The 16,083-nt window shown below is 48.1% G+C and overlaps 3 protein-coding genes across 3 annotated transcripts in view; 1 reads left to right on the forward strand and 2 right to left on the reverse strand.

Moving 5' to 3' along the window:
• BLTP2 (bridge-like lipid transfer protein family member 2) overlaps positions 1-2,555 on the reverse strand; it is a 32,701-nt gene extending 30,146 nt beyond the window's left edge. Inside the window, exons 1-5 of the mRNA XM_062216150.1 lie at positions 2,421-2,555; positions 1,543-1,672; positions 937-986; positions 516-663; positions 226-344 (exon numbers count right to left, since the gene is read on the reverse strand). Of these exons, the coding sequence (XP_062072134.1) occupies positions 226-344; positions 516-663; positions 937-986; positions 1,543-1,672; positions 2,421-2,488 (515 nt within the window). The 5' untranslated portion in view covers positions 2,489-2,555. The remainder of the gene's footprint in view (positions 1-225; positions 345-515; positions 664-936; positions 987-1,542; positions 1,673-2,420) is intronic.
• A 287-nt stretch (positions 2,556-2,842) lies between these two features.
• Positions 2,843-16,083, forward strand: part of SUPT6H (SPT6 homolog, histone chaperone and transcription elongation factor) — a 51,633-nt gene continuing 38,392 nt past the window's right edge. Inside the window, exon 1 of the mRNA XM_062215819.1 lies at positions 2,843-3,093. The gene's annotated coding sequence lies outside the window, so the exon portion shown is untranslated. The remainder of the gene's footprint in view (positions 3,094-16,083) is intronic.
• SDF2 (stromal cell derived factor 2) lies at positions 5,060-16,048 on the reverse strand. Its single transcript, XM_062215820.1, has 4 exons — positions 15,954-16,048; positions 15,601-15,810; positions 10,987-11,183; positions 5,060-5,704 (listed from the first exon to the last, which is right to left on the reverse strand). Exons 2-4 carry the CDS (start codon positions 15,749-15,751, stop codon positions 5,417-5,419), a joined length of 636 nt encoding a protein of 211 aa, XP_062071804.1. The 5' UTR covers positions 15,752-15,810; positions 15,954-16,048; the 3' UTR covers positions 5,060-5,416.

Below are 16,083 nucleotides of genomic sequence, written 5' to 3' on the forward strand. Positions count from 1 at the left end.
AAGGAAAAAAATTAAGTGCACTTGGACCATTTCCTTACCATTTACCTCCAATCAAGCTCTGTTAGCTAGAAGGAACAAGACAAGTGGAAATGCCTAATCTTAGCCTCTTAAATTGCACAGATGAGAACTTGATACTTTAATAAACAGGCCTTGCCATCCACCTATCCTAAAGCAACTCCAAGGAAAGAATTACACTACAAAAACCCTCTTCTATCCAGTGCTTACCTTTTCCCATCGCTGTCCAAAAGAAATTTGCTTCTACTGATCTGAATATGCCACAAAGACTCAGAAGTAGCCACCTTGAGAACCATGATGTTTATAGCATCTACATGAATGGAGAATAGCTGGAAGGAACGAGGATGAACAATAATTAATGTCAAGGCATCACCCTTCCTTCCAGGCTGAGAGTGAGAGGCAGATCTTAGCATTATGCCCAAAATAGAAAAATCCACCCACAACTCCAAAGCCAACTATCCCCAGAATACAATCAGGGACAGTGGAGTAAGTAGTCTCACTTGGCAGAAGATCTTCAGTAAGGATGGGCTGAATGACATCTCCTTTTGATCCACCCCAGTCCTCTGCGAGAATGGGGCAGACAGGCCAGAAACCTTCTGTAGGTCTGTTCTGATACGCACTTCTCCAAAGCACAATGCCACATAGTGTCTGCCCAGAAGAGAAACCTCATTACCACCATGTCTACCCCACCCATCGCAGTCTCCTCCCTCCCTCACAGTCATTCTCCCAACCTTCCTGGAAATGCAGGCTAGTCTCATAGCAGTAATCAGTGTCTGTCTCACAAGACAACGGCACCTAGGCTAACAGGGAGATCACAGCAAGAATCTTTGGGCTGCAAGGCCTCTGTAGAAGAGCATCATTCTGCAAATCCCAACCCCAAAATATTCTCCGAGGAGAGAAATAAGGATATAGGATACTCACGGCAGATCATGGCTAAGCAGCTTACTGGAAATCCACAGGTTATCAATTTCCTAAAACAGTATGGAAGAAAGCTTCAAACACCCCTCTAAGTGAGCAATGAGCAGCTTGACAAGCCAGAAGAGGTTCTGGCTCACAAAAGAGAAGTGCTATGGGCCTGTCTGCTAAACACACCACATTCCATTTCCACAGCTTCTCTGCTCAGTACTCCTTATCTTGCTTGTCACAATGACCTTAGTTGAACTTCAGTATTTCCCTTTTATGGTCTTTTATGGGTGTGTTGCCCTGTTTCTTCTTAAATTAGAACACTAAGCTCTTACATGTCCTGTTATCTTTCTTCTGGGCTTTACTCCTGGGTCATTCTTGTAAACCCTGGACACTCTGTGCCCCATAAACCTTTTCAGCTGAACAAGCTGCATCAATTCCAGTGTTTCCCAACTGGCTCTAATCATCTTGGCATAGACACGGCAAGGCCCCTTCCTCACACCCATCTATCTGGGGTTAACTAGAAAAAGCTACCTAGGGTTTGTTTTTTAAAAAGCAAATTAAAAGTTGCAATTCAGCTGGATTAAACCTACACGCATATCCATGGAGTTTCCCAAAACTCACCACTGTTTGCTGGTGCTGCTGAAACTTAAGACTGACATTCTGGATCCAAAAAAAGCGGAAGGAGCCGATCTTTAGCTCCGCCTGCAGCTTCCTCTGACACCACCTTGTGGCCAATCGGACCACCAGCCACCTGCAAAAAAACCTGTGTGTTCACAGGACCCTCCCCCAATTATGGCTTCCCTCATAGTCGAACACGGAGAGTATTGCAAAGGTTCCTATCTGGGAGCTGGATCTTCTGGACAACTCTCCTGTCTCCCGAAGTACCTCTGTCTGACACACACACACTGATCAGGACCCTGGCCTCCAAGTGATCACCTCCACCCTCCCAAGACGGGCACGAAGAAGCCATCTCCCAAGTCGTCAGGAACGTCACTGGTGGAAAAGAGGCCCCAACCGAAGTCAAAACCCCTCTGCCAGATGGGCCATCTCACACTCCCCTGAGGTCTCTGCCTCCGCTCCCACCTCCAGATAGGTGTCCCCGAGAAGGCACTGCGGGGTCACACCCGGCCAGGTCAAATGCCGATCTCCTGTGACAACCAGCCTTCCTGTCCCCGCGGCCCAGCGCGAGGCGGCAGGTGCCCTTAGCGCTCGGTGAAAAGGACACACAGGGGCGCGTGAAGGGTAAGACGGAGACCACGCGCCAGCCTCCTTCCTCCCAGATTCCGGCCTCGGCATTTCCTCAGGCCCCGCCCGCTCCCCCAGCGCCCCCAGACACACAGCCCACCCCGCCCCGGCAGCCCCCGCAGGCCCCGGCACCACCCCCTCACCCAGTCGCGCGCCCCCTCCTCGGCCCCCTCCCGCGCCCCTGTCCCGCGCGCGCCCCCTCCTCCGTCTCTCTTCCTCTCCCCCTCCCTCCACCGCGGCCGGGAGCCCCTCACCGGCCTAGAAAGAGGACGCTAAGCGCAACCAGCAACAAGACCAGCAGCGCGGAGAAGAGTAGAGTCATTTAGGTCCGGGTCCGGCCCGGCCTGGCCCCGGCCCCCGCCATGCCGGGCCCCGACGCCGGAACCGCGCAGGGCTGCCGCGGGCCGACCAGCCGCGCGCGCAGGGAAACGCTGGGCGAGGAAGCGTTAGTACGCGCGCGCGCCCCGCCCCCCCAGAGCCCGCCCGCCAGCCAGCTGTCCGTCTCCCGCGCCCCGCCCGGCGCCCGCTACACCCGAGGGCCGACTGGCTGCTTGCGCAAAGGAAGGGAGTGGCGCCAGAGAGGGGTGCGGGGGAGCAGACCACGTGCTGACACGCACGCCCCGCCTTGGGCGCACCCTACAGTGTCCGGAACTGCGGAGCCTAGGACTTGCCGGAGGGTCCGAGTGCGAGCCCGCTCCTCGGACTCGCGCGAGACCCGGCTGGCTCTTATTTCGGCTTCTAAGCACACTTCCCGGGGTAAGGGGCGAGCAGGTTTACGGGCTGCCTGGCCGAGGAGGGCCGGAATTGAGGATTCGAGTCAGACTGAGCGGCATTCCCATGATTCAAGGTCCAGTCTGGAAATCGAGGCCCAAGAAGTAATTTTCAGATCTCGAAAATCCCACCTTGCTGCATTCACAAGAGAAACCTGTGAGTTTTTCATTTATTTACCGTACGAATAGTCTTCTGGTCAGTTAAGACGCATTGACCTGCTGTGGGGGCAGCACCGTTCTGGGCACTTCACTGGAGAGGTTTAACGGTTTTATTATGTGTATCACGAACCGGAGGGGGGGAGGGGGCAGATGTTGCAGAAGCAACCAAATAATGTTATCTGGGAAGCAAACAAAATTACAAGAAATAGAGAATTCAGGGTCAATTCAGGTCAGGGTCCATTTTGCTGGCTTCTTTGTAACAAGGGAACTGGCCAGACGGGTCCCTTTTAGAATTACTGTGATGCTGTGGATTAAAATCTGAAGGCTCTAATACCTTTACAATACTCGCTAAAGAAATTGTGAGGATTTCAAAGTCAGTATTCGTGGAGTACTTCTTGTCCCTTGGCTGTCCCGTGGTAACCTGCATAAACATCCTCATCTACTCAGAGCCCCTCTATGGCTGCCTTTTGTAAAGTACAACTTCAGCTTTCACCTGTGTGCTGCTCCAGGTTTTACTCTTCCAACTGGTTGCCCTCAGTAGCTCGCTCTCTTCTGTTATTGCATGTCTCCCCTCCCTCCCCACTGCTGCCTTCAGCAGTTTATTCCTTACAGCTTGAACCCTTCCATCAGTGTGTGTGTGTGTGTGTGTGTCCTCCAAACCTCCAGGGAAAGCCCAACAGCACATCTCTTTACTTTCACTTATCTTGTCCCATCTCCTTTATTCAACTAAGAGTCTTGTCCCTTCCTTCCTTCTCCCTACACTGTCACCACCCCTACTCCTAACCATCTTAGTCTGAACTGTTGGTTTTATACATCTGTCTACTTCTTTCTGGAGAGATCTCAAGAAACCAAGCAAATGAACTGGAATACAGGGAGGAGAAGCAGAGATGGAGCTCAACTCATTGGTGGTTTCAGTTTACTGAAGATCACAACTCCTTTATAAAAGAGACTAAGTCTTAATGTCACAGACCATGTCTGGCACCGAACAGGTTACTTCTAAATATTCAACATTAAAGCAAACACACAAATACATACAGCAACAATGAAGAGCTTGGTAGTCACTGAAATTCCACCAGATGGCAGTCACCCCGTTCCCCAGTACCAGGCTTCAAGGATATAAGCAAACTTTCTCCAGTTGATTGGAACAGGAAAGGGGGAAGGAATGTGGTCAGAGAGGCAAAAGAAGTTTCCTACCCACGTTTTCAACAAACAATATCCCTATATTTGTCCAGAAAAACAGATGTTGTCTTCCAAGGGCTAAAAAGAATTGTGCTGTAGTAAGAGTGAGTCAAACACAGCTGGGCTGCTACCTCAAAATTTACTAGTCTAAGATTTTAGGCAGGAGCTGACACTGTGGCATAGTAGGCTAAGCCTCCACCTTTGGCACCAGCATCCCATATGGGCACCCATTTGTGTAGCAGCTGCTCTACTTCCAACTCAGCTCTCTGCTGTGGCCTGGGAAAGCAGTGGAAGATGGCCCAAGTGTTTGGGCCACTGCACACTCGTGGGAGATCCGGAAGAAGCTCCTGGCTCCTGGCTTCGGATTGGCACAGCTGTAGCCTTTGCAGCCATTTGAGGAGTGAACCAACATATAGAAGACCTTTCTCTCTGTCTCTAACTCTGCCTCTCAAATTAACAAATCAAAAAAAAAAATTTAGGCAGCTACTCAACTTTTCTGTTATCCATTGGTGAAACATGGGGCCTAGTACTTAGCATTAAGTAAATATTAGCTCTTCCTTGTACCCTTCTCCTTTTCCTCATCTGCAGTAACAGATCCAGATCCTTAGCTTTGTACTGTGCTGTGTTCTTCAAGTCTTTAGCCATAATTAGTCTAAAATAGGAAGATGAGGTGCCTGGTGAGAGGGGAAAGCTCTTGCGCAGGACCCGCACTGAAGGCCCCTGCATCACGGAAGACTCCTGGGACTCGAAGCAGCACACCTGATAAATGACAACGTGACTAACAATACATTTCTTACTTTATCATTTTTGGGAAAGGAAAATGGGAAAAGTCACACGATGCCAACTCTTGAAGAGTAAAAACTTCCCAACCCAGAGGGACATTAACCTTGGTTTTATCAATATGAAGAAAAAGCATCTGCCCCTCCATCAAGTCCTCAGAAAGAACCAACCCAAGTCTGAGAGCGACCAGTTCAACTGTGAAGGGCTGAAGCTTCCCAGCACGGCCGCTGTTTTCTGTGAAATGTCCTCATCTCAGAGGGGACACGGCCACAGTCCAGGGAACTTGTGTCCAGGATTCCGGATGGGATGACTGCAGGTGTCCATGAACACTGTGTGGTGAGAGTGGCTCGGTGCCTCCGGACTCAGAGCTCCGCATGGTGGGCTTCTGCTCTCAGCAGCTCGCTGGGCTTCATGAAGACGCCTTCCATGGCTTTCCAGTAGTTGTTCTGGCTTGGCTGGGCCATGCCGTGCACTTCTTTTTGCCCACTGATGGGTCGACCATATTGTTCTCCCGTGACAGACAGCAATACTTCTGTGGAGGAATGTTTGAACCGCACCTCACTGTCTCTCACCCAGTAGGGCCCGTTACAGAGCACTGTCCAGTCATCCAAATAATCACCTTCACCTTCCTCACCAAAAGCACTCACTTCCTGGAAACACAAAAGGGACAATGTTAACATGGCTGACACACAAATCAGAAAAGGGAAAGAAGTAACAGGAAGAAAAATAAGGCTGGATTGGGCACTGTAGCCAAGCAGGTTAAGGCAGTACTTGGGATGCCCACATCCCAGAAGCACCTGGTTTGAGTCCACCTCTGCTCCCAGTCCAGCTTCCTGCTCATTTGTACCCTGGGAGGCTGCAGATGACGACCCAAGCTTAGATGGAATTCCTGGCTTCTGGTGTTGGACTGGCTCGGCTCTAGCTACTGTAGCCATTGGGAAGTCACTGTCTCTCCTTCTGTCACTCTGCCTTTCAAACAAAAAACATTTAAAAAATAAAACAGATAAAGGAGATGGGCTCTGGAGTCAGGCAGATCTTGAATCTTGGCGTAGTCCCTTCCTTATACCTCCTTTGAGCCTTCCTTTTCTCCTCTATAAAATAATGTCATATTACCTTACAGGGCTACTGTGAGTATCAAATGTGATGGTAAATATTAACTGAGCAAAATGTTTTCTGTATTCCACTCCTCATATAAATACCATAGCCTTTTTTTTTTTTTTTTTAACTTTTAAAGATTTGTTTATTTATTTGAAAGAGTTACACAAAGAGAGGAGGAGAGGCAGAGAGAGAGAAAGGTCTTCTATCTGCTGGTTCACTCCCAATTGGCTACAACGGCCGGAGCTGCGCCCACCTGAAGCCAAGAGCTTCTTCTGGGTCTCCCACGTGGGTGCAGGGGCTCAACAACTTGGCCCATCATCTACTGCTTTCCCAGACCATAGCAGAGAGCTGGATCAGAAGTGGAGCAGCCGGGACTTGAACCAGGGCCCATATGGGATGCCGGCATTGCAGGTGGCAGCTTTACTTGCTATGCCACAGCACCGGCCCCTACCATTACCCTTAAATGCCAAATATTCAGTTTCTTTCTTTTCTTAAAAATTGCTTTATTCTGGGGCCAGTGCTGTGGCGCAGAGAGTTAAGCTGCTGCTTATAGCACTGGTGTCCCATATGGGCACCGGTGTGAGACCCAGCCCTGGCTGTTGCAGCCATCTGGGGAGTGAACCAACAGATGGAAGATTTCTCTCTCTGTCTCTGCCTTTCAACTAACTAAATAAAATTTAAAAAACAAAAGACTGGTTGATTGATTTGAAAGGCAGAGTTAGAGAGAGAGAGGCCCTTATCTGCCAGGCCAAGGCCAGGAACCTGGAACTCCCATCTGGGTCTCCCACATGGGTGGCAGGGGCCCTAGCACCTGGGCCATCACCTGCTGCTTTTCAAGGCACATTAGCAGGGAGCTGGATTGGAAGTGGAACAGCCAGGACTCATGCCAGCACTCATGTGTGATGCCAGCATCACAGGCAGCGGCTCAACCCACTGTGCCACAATGCCAGTCCCAAAATAACCAGGTTCTTTTTTTTTTTTTCTTTTAAATAACCAGGTTCTATACAATAGCAGTCAAAAAATTACTGATTATTTTGTAAGAGTATAATTTAAATACATCCTAGTAACTATATAATTTTAGATGATAAATCATTTGGAAATGGAGTTTGTAAAACTAAAGGCCAAAACAACTCTACATAAGCATAGTACTCTGTATCATAAATTTGTTTCCCATGGAGTTACCCACTAATAATTCTTATATTGCTACATTTGTTTACTGCAGCTGTACAAGTAAGTAAATGGGTGGATGGTGGGAAGCAAGTAACCCACTGTTGCAGCATAAATTTACAAATAAGCAGTGAGGAACCTAGAATGTTCCTTTTGGTAATGGATTAGAGTTGAAAACATCAGTAAGAACTCAGATGTAATTTAATACAGGTACAGAAAATTACAAATATTTATAGATATGCATGTACACTTGAGTTAGAATACATACTACATTTCTTTGTTCTGTCAGGTGAGACAGCCTAAAACAAACAGCATCCTAACAGCAACAAGCTCTGTAGGGTCTACAACTTGGTTCTAATACTGTTCCCAACAGAAGGACACAGAGCTCCTTGGAGAAATGGCCAGTTCTAGGACTGGGGCAAGAAACAGCAAGATGGAACCAGGATCATCTACCTTTCAGTACCAGAAAAGAAGGAAGTGCTTGAACACACACACACACCCATACACACTCTGGTGCAGGCATGTTGTGCAGCAGTTAAGTTGCCACTTGAGATGCCTGTATCTCATATCAGAGTGCCTAGGGTTGAGTTCCACTTCTGACTCCAGCTTTCTGCTAAGAGTACCCTGGGAGGCAACAGGTGATGGCGCAAACAGTTGGGTCCCTGACACTCACATGGGAAACCCCAGGTTGAGTTCTCAATTCCTGGCTTTGGCCTGGCCCAACTAAAGCTATTGCAGGCATTTTGTAGAGTGAACTAGCGGATGGGAGAGCTCTGTCTTTATTTTGTCTTTCAAATATATAATAAAATACATGTACAATGGGATTCTGTCAAATGAACACCAGAGACAAATGAAAGAACTCCCAATGGCCAAAATGTGAACAATTCAAGCAACAAAATATGGAGAGTGGTACTGGGTTAGAATTCAAAGTACAAAATCAATACCCATGGTATTCAGACTGATAAAAATGAATAAATAAATTAGGAAAAACAAATCTTTTCTTTTTTAAAGATTTATTTATTTGAAAGGCAGACTTAGAATCTTCCATCTGTTGGTTCACTCCCCAAATGGCCTTATTGGCTAGAGCTAAGCCAGGCTGAAGACAGGCACTTCATCCGGGTCTCCCATGTGGGTACAGAAACCCAAAAACTTGGGCCATCTTCCACTGCTTTTCCCAGGTGCGTTAGCAGGGAACTGAATTGGAAGTGTAGCAGCCAGGACTGGAACTGGTGCCCATGTGGATGCCAGCAATTTAACATACTCCACCACAGTACTGGCCCTGAGACAAATCTTTTATACTGAAAAATCCTAAATAAATTATGTAGATAGTCCACCCTAAAGTAGGAGGAGCATAACTTCTTGCTCAGTGAGAGCGGCCTGCACATAATTGGTTCCTTCAAAATGGTACAGTTGGAAAACAGGAAAATGAAAAGAGTGACTTTAGAGGAGAAATCCAACACACGCTGTTTCACTTTGGTAATCAAGATCAATATTGGGGCCGGCAGTGTGGTGCAGCGGATGGCCCCTGCACCCACGTGGGAGACCCAGAAGCTGCTCTCTCCTGGCTTCAGATTGGTGCAGCTACAGCCATTGTGGCCAATAGGGGAATGATCCAGCGAATGAAAGACCTCTCTCTTTCTCCTCTATGTAACTCTGACTTTCAAATAAATAAATAAATAAATAAATAAATCTTAAAAAAAAAATCAATCTCAACAGTCACAAATCCTGTAGATACCAAGTACCCTTGATGTGATGTGATAAACATGGCACTTTACAACTGTAATCTTCCAACGCTTTATAAACCCAATCTAATCACGAAAAAATAGAGGGGTATTGTCTTAGTCAATTTTGTGTTTTCATAACAAAATACCTGGTTGGTAATGTATAATTAAAAGAGGTTTATTTGGCTCACAATTCTGATAGCTAGAAAGTCCAAATGACACGGCACCAACAGCTGGCAAGGACCCCTTGGCTGCATCACAACATGGTAGAGAAATAAAAAGGGAAAGGACTTTGTGAGGAGGGGGCATGTGTGTGAGTAAGGGCAAGGGAGAGTGCAGAGGGGCCATACCCATTCTTTTATTACAACCTGCCCTTATGAGAACTAACATACTTTTGGGGAAGCTACATTAATCCTCTCCCGGAGCAGCCTCCCTATGATCTAAGCATCTCTTAGAGGCCCCATCATTTCAATACTATTACATGGGGAACTGAGCTTCCATCACATGAACGTTTAGGGACACTCAATCACATCCAACCAAAGCAAGCATCCTACAAGACACCTGGACCAGCACTCCTCAAAACTGTCAGTCAGGGTCTTACATTCTGGCACAGCAGGTGAAGCCACTGCCTGAGACACCAGCAGCCCATATGAGCATCCCTGACTGCAAGTTCTGGCTGATCCACTTCCAATCCAGCTGCCTGCTAATGCACCTGGGAAGGCAACAGAAAATGGTTCAAGTGCTTAGGACCCTGCACCCATGTGGGAGACATGGATGGAGTTCCAGGCTCCTGGCTTCGCCCTGGCCCAGCCCTGGCTGTTGCAGCCATTTGGGGAGTGAACCAGTGGATGGAAGATCGATCTCTGTCTCTCTTTCTGTAACTCTGCCTTTCAAAAAATAAATAAATCTTTAAAAAAAAAAACAAGCCGGCGCCGTGGCTCAACAGGCTAATCCTCCGCCTTGCGGCGCCGGCACACCGGGTTCTAGTCCCGGTCGGGGCACCGATCCTGTCCCGGTTGCCCCTCTTCCAGGCCAGCTCTCTGCTGTGGCCAGGGAGTGCAGTGGAGGATAGCCCAAGTGTTTGGGCTCTGCACCCCATGGGAGACCAGGATAAGCACCTGGCTCCTGCCATCGGAACAGCGCGGTGCGCCGGCCGCAGCGCGCTACCGCGGCGGCCATTGGAGGGTGAACCAACGGCAAAAGGAAGACCTTTCTCTCTGTCTCTCTCTCTCACTGTCCACTCTGCCTGTCAAAAAAAAAAAAAAAATTAAAAAAAAAATTAAAAAACAAACAAACAAACAAAAATCTGCCAAGACCATCAAAAACAAATAAGGTCTGAAAAACTTTCAACAGCCAAGAGCCTAAAATGAAACAAGACAACTAAATGTAACATGACAGAAAAAAAGGACATCAGGTAAAAGCTAAGGAAATGAGAGACTTTAGTTGATAATGTTACCAATAGTGCTTCAATAACTGGCAAACGTACCCTACTCATGTCAGATGAGCATGGGGAAAACTGCAGGCACACTGGGAAGGGGCAGGGAAGGAGTAAGATGTCCATGTCGCCTGAAAGCTCAAAGCTGTGAAAAGTGATAATAGTCAACTCACTTGCCTGATATGGTTAGCAGCATTCAAAAAATGAGAATTAGCATTTCTACTGCAAGAGTGGAAAATAATTTGATTTGTTGCAGGATTTAGCAGAACTTACTATAAGCTAACATACATCTGTGCTGTACTCATTCCCTATTTCTTGACTTGGTCTGGATGTAAAGTCTCCATTTGGACCCAAAACAATTTTCTTCACACTGTGGAGACAGAATTACTTCTCTAGGTCTGCACAAAAGAGAACATCTACACCTGGAAAAGGAAGGTATAAGAACCAAGCGACGAACAACCACCCAACGGAATAATGCTGAGCAGCAACAGTCCCCTGGATGCCATCTCACCTGGTTTCCAGAAAGAGGTGAAGTGAAGTGGTGACTATGGAGGTTCCGGCCAGTGTTGACATGGGTCAGCCGGATGAGCTGGCCACATTTGATAGGGGTTCCCCTCTCACACACTGTAGCAGTCTTCCCCCGAACTCTCCAGTAACTGTTGCTGTCATCCACAGAGGTCACACCTGTCACTGACTGCTGCCCACTACCTGCAGTAACAAAAACGGTGAGTGCCATCTGAACCCTCTCTCTCCTGCGGCCAATAATGTGCCCCGTGTCATAAAACGTATGGAGGAGTATCCAGCAAACACTAAACTTAAGGCAATATTTTCTCTTTTACATTAAAAGATTTATGAAAAATACTGTCTTTATCTAGTATTAGTTATTATATAATAAACTATAGAGAGTGTGCCATATCAGAAAATTCCAAGAATTTGTATCAAAGGGCACTAGATACATACAATGCACATGGTGTTTTGAAGCACAGGCAATGTTTACCTACATATACACAGACCAAGAATTACTGGCCTGGGTAGCCCCTAGAATATGTCAGGTGTATAATTATATGAGGGTTCTTTAAAAACTTCATGGAGGTGCCATGTTGTGGGTAGGTTAAGCCACTACTTGCACAGGCAGCATCCCATACAGAAGCAAAGCCAGCTGGGAATCCTGGCTGCTCCACTTCTGATCCAGCTCCCACTAATGTACTTAGGAAAACAGAAGATGATGGCCCAAGTGCTTGGACCCCTGTCATCCATGAGATCAGATGGAGTACCTGGCTGCTGGCTTTGGCTTAACCCAGGCTCAGCTGTTGTGGCAATCTGTGGAGTGACTAGCAGATGGAAGATCTCTCTCTCTGTTTCTGTAACTGCCTTTAAAACAGATACATCTTTAAAAACACATGTTTTAAGACTTCATGGAGGGGCCGGCACTGTGGCTCACTTGGTTAATCCTCCACCTGCAGTGCCAGCGTCCCATATGGGCACCGGGTTCTATTCCCGGTTGCTCCTCTTCCAGTCCCACTCTCTGTTGTGGCCCGGGAGGGCAGCGGAGGATGGCCCAAGTGCTTGGGCCCTGCACCCACATGGGAGACCAGGAGGAAGCACCTGGCTCCTGGCTTCAGATTGGCACAGCGCCGGCCGTAGCGGCCATTTCGGGGGTGAACCAACAGAAGGAAGACCTTTCTCTCTCTAACTCTGTCAAATAAAAAAGTAAAGCATCCCATATGGGCGCCGGCTCAAGACCAGGCTGTTCCACTTCCAATCCAGCTCTCTGTTATGGTCTAGGAAAGCAGAAGATGGCCCAAGTCCTTGGCCCCTGCACCCACATGGGAGACCTGGAAGAAGCTCCTGCTGTTGCGGCCAATTGGGGAGTGAACCAGAGGATGGAAGACCTTTCTCTCTCTCTCTGCCTCCTCTCTGTGTAACTCTGAATTTCAAATAAAATCTTTTTTTTTTTTTTTTTTTTGACAGGCAGAGTGGATAGTGAGAGACAGAGACAGAGAGAAAGGTCTTCCTTTTTGCCGTTGGTTCACCCTCCAATGGCTGCTGCTGCCGGTGCACTGCGCTGATCCAATGGCAGGAGCCAGGTGCTTCTCCTGGTCTCCCATGGGGTGCAGGGCCCAAGGACTTGGGCCATCCTCCACTGCACTCCCGGCCATAGCAGAGAGCTGGCCTGGAAGAGGGGCAACCGGGACAGAATCCAGCACCCCAACCGGGACTAGAACCCTGTGTGCCAGCGCTGCAAGGCGGAGGATTAGCCTGTTAAGCCACGGCGCCGGCCATAAATAAATCTTAAAAAAAAAAAAAAAATTCATGGAAAGCAAAATTAAAAGATTTTTATGCAAAAAAATTGAAATCCATGCAAAAACTACAAGCTATCAATTAATAATTGTTAGATAATTTGCATTAAGCCAGGTATCACACATTGATTCAAGCCCTTCATTTGAATATTCTTTAAAAAATTTACTCATTTCTTTGTTTGAAAGGCAGAATACTCAACAGCCAAGGTTAAGCCAGGGCAAAGTCTGGAGTCAAGAATTCTATCTGGGCTTCCCAGATAGAATGGCAGTAACCCAAGTACTTCAAGCTATCATCTGCTGCCTCCCAGGCTTATTAGCAGGAAGCTGGATCAGAAATGGGACATCTAGAACTTGAACCAGGCACTTTAACATGAGATGCAAGCATCCCAACCAGCAGCTTAATCCACTGAACAAAATGCTCATCCTTGTTTTAATGCCATCTATTCTTCCAGGTAGGGTTCCATATCTGGTCCTCATCTACTTCTATGAGTACTTCTTAGGTATTTTTTAGGAGTCAGAACAAAAGTATTTGTGTATGTAGGTTTTTCAGAAAGATGTATTTATTTATTTTAAAGGCAGAGTTATAGGGAGAGGGGGAAAGAGAGAGATCGTCCATCTGCTAGTTCACTCCCCAAATGGCTGCCGGAGCCAGGAGCCTGGAACTCCATCCAGGTCTACCATGAAGGTGGCAGGGACCCAAGCTCTTGGACCATCTTCTGCTGCCTTCCCAGGTGCATTAGCAGGGATCTACATCGGAAGTGGAGCAGCAGGGACTTGAACTGGTGTTCTTATGGGATACAGGACCTGCAGACAGCGGCTTAACCCACTGCGGCACAAAACTGGCCCTGCATTTTGTTTTTTTAAAAGATTTATTTGAAAGGCAGAGTTAGAGAGAGAGAGAGAGAGAAAGTCTTCCATCCGCTGATTCACTCCCCAGAAGGCCACAACAGCTGGAGTTGTGCTGATCAGACACCAGGAGCTTCTTCCGGGTCTCCCACGCAGGTGCAGGGGCCCAAGGACTTGGGCCATCTTCCACTGCTTTTCTAGGCCATAGCAGAGAGTGGGATAAGAAGTGGAGCAGCTGGGATTTGTACCAACATCCATATGGAATGTTGGCACCGCATGCAGTGGCTTTAACCGCTATGCCACAGTGCCGGCCCCCCTGCATTTGTTTTTAACAAGTTTCTCTCTCTCTCTCTCTCTCTCTCTCTCTCTCTCTCTCTCTCAGGATTTATTTATTTGAAAGGCAGAGTTACAGAGAGGAGAGAGAGCGAGCATCCATCTGCGGGCTGGGCTGGGCTGAATCCAGGAGCTTCACCTGGGTTTCCCATGTGGTTACAGGGGCCCAAGGGCCCACTGCTTTCCAGGCACATTAGCAGGAAATTGTGAGAAGTGAAGCATCCAGGACTCACACCAGCGCCCATATAGGAGGCCAGTGTTGCAGGCAGCAGCTTAACCCATTACACCACAATACTGGCCCCCACAAGTTTCTCAAGTGATTCCAACTGACCCTAGATCAAGAATCACAGCTCATTCTGAACAATTTCATCTCTAATCGTCTTGCACTTAACTTTCTCAGGCTCAGCACAGCTATTCTGAGTTCCAGACTAAACCTGGTTCCCAAATCTGGCTGCCCATCAGAACCACTTTAGTTTCTGAGACCTACAGAGTCCCAGTGCTAAGCCTCCTTCCAGTTCTATTCTAATTCAGTAGATCCAAAGTAGGAAACCAGGTCAAATGAAAAAGAAAGCAGCTTGACACATAGTATGTTAATGGTCACTAGAATTATTAAACATCCCAATGATAACTTAGTTCCTTTCCCAATCTAACTGGTCCAACAGGTTTTGGGACTCAGGCACCACCTGGCCCATCTGAGAGACCTCATCAGTTATCCCAGTTTTCTTAGATCCCGCCTTCATCTCGCTTCCTTCTCTCTTTTCTTGTCTGTGTTTATTGTCTTGTAACTTGCTTGACTGATTCACTACTGCATCTCCTGTATCTAGAAAAACACCAGGCACACAGCAGCAACTCATTAAATCTGTGCTAAGGGGCCCACATCGTAGCCTAGCAGGTTAAGCCACCACCTGAAACTGAGGCACCCCATACAATCCAGCTCCCTTTCCACCTGGGAAAGGAGGGGAACGATGACCCAGCAGGAGGCCCTGATGAGGCTCTTGGGCCCTAGCTTGTTGAAGGTATTTGGGGAGTTTACTAGCAGATGGAAATCTGTATTTCTCCCTCTCTCTCTTCATCTCTGCCTTTCAAATAAATAAATAAACCTTAAAAAAGAAAAATCTACGCTGAATGATTGAACCCCCAAGTATTAAGTACTTTAATTTCAAAAAGGTAAAAAAGCAGTCTCCTCTGTAATACCTGTGACTGCTGTAGTTTAAGTTCTTTGCTAGATCTAGGTTAAGGCTTGATTTAAAAGGTGACAAAAGATACGAGGTGAAGAACAAGATGTAAAAGAGCTAGTATACAGAGGGGTGTGGACTCCGAGCTCAAGAATTCAGAGAGGCACCACTTACTGAGATTTTCTACACGCCTTTCTCTCCTGCAGCAGCTGAAAGATTAAACAGATTAGAAAGAACCCCTTCTCTGTCACCAGTCGCAAGGCTGTCAGCAAACCACTTCGTTTTCTCGTCTATAAAATATGAGGACACTAAGAGTACCTACTTCACAGAAACGTTAAAGATGGGCGCACTGCCCAGTTCGCTAGGGAGAACCTCAGCTGCCCTCCTCCAGCCCTCGGGAACCTCCCCAGAGCGCCCCCAACCTTCGCAGGCCCCGCCCCCGGCCCACCCGAACCGGGTCGCCCGCGGTACCTGATCCGTAGCGCACGTCATGGGAGTGCAGCCGCACGTTGTGACGCGTGTTGAGTAGCTTCACCACAGAACCGCAAGTAACCACAGCCAGATTGGAGGCTCCCACGGCGCTCCACAAACCCCCGAACACCAGCAGCGACGCGACAGCCATCCTCGCCGGACCGCGCAGCCCCTACTGAGGAAACCTCGGCACCTCCCCGGAACCGGAAGCTGGAGGAGGAACCACAGAGAGAAGGAAGTGAAGGAGCCCTAGGCTGGTCTTTATGGTGCCTTTGGCTAGAGCGGCCTGCGGAGCGCTCTGGGCGTGGTTACTTCCAACTCTCGCTCTGTCTCGGCGGCTGTGTGATAGCTACCTTCCTGAGTCGATTCCGACAGCCCTCGCGTCCCGGGGACAAAACTCCCGAGAACGATGGGAGTAGAGAGCCAGACAGCCCGCCCACTCCCGGTGACAGGGAGCCGGAAGTGACGCAGCACGTTGACGCA

Source organism: Lepus europaeus, chromosome 18, assembly GCF_033115175.1.
Source record: "Lepus europaeus isolate LE1 chromosome 18, mLepTim1.pri, whole genome shotgun sequence".
NCBI lineage: Eukaryota > Metazoa > Chordata > Mammalia > Lagomorpha > Leporidae > Lepus > Lepus europaeus.

Bases quoted from the DNA above. Each gene is read 5' to 3' on its own strand.
- SDF2 (XM_062215820.1), bottom strand. From the start codon at position 15,751: ATGGCTGTCGCGTCGCTGCTGGTGTTCGGGGGTTTGTGGAGCGCCGTG. The intron at 11,184-15,600 runs GTACCGCGGGCG...TTGTTACTGCAG, and splicing joins TGACGTGCGCTACGGATCAG to GTAGTGGGCAGCAGTCAGTG. The intron at 5,705-10,986 runs GTGAGATGGCAT...TTGTGTTTCCAG, and splicing joins CACCTCTTTCTGGAAACCAG to GAAGTGAGTGCTTTTGGTGA.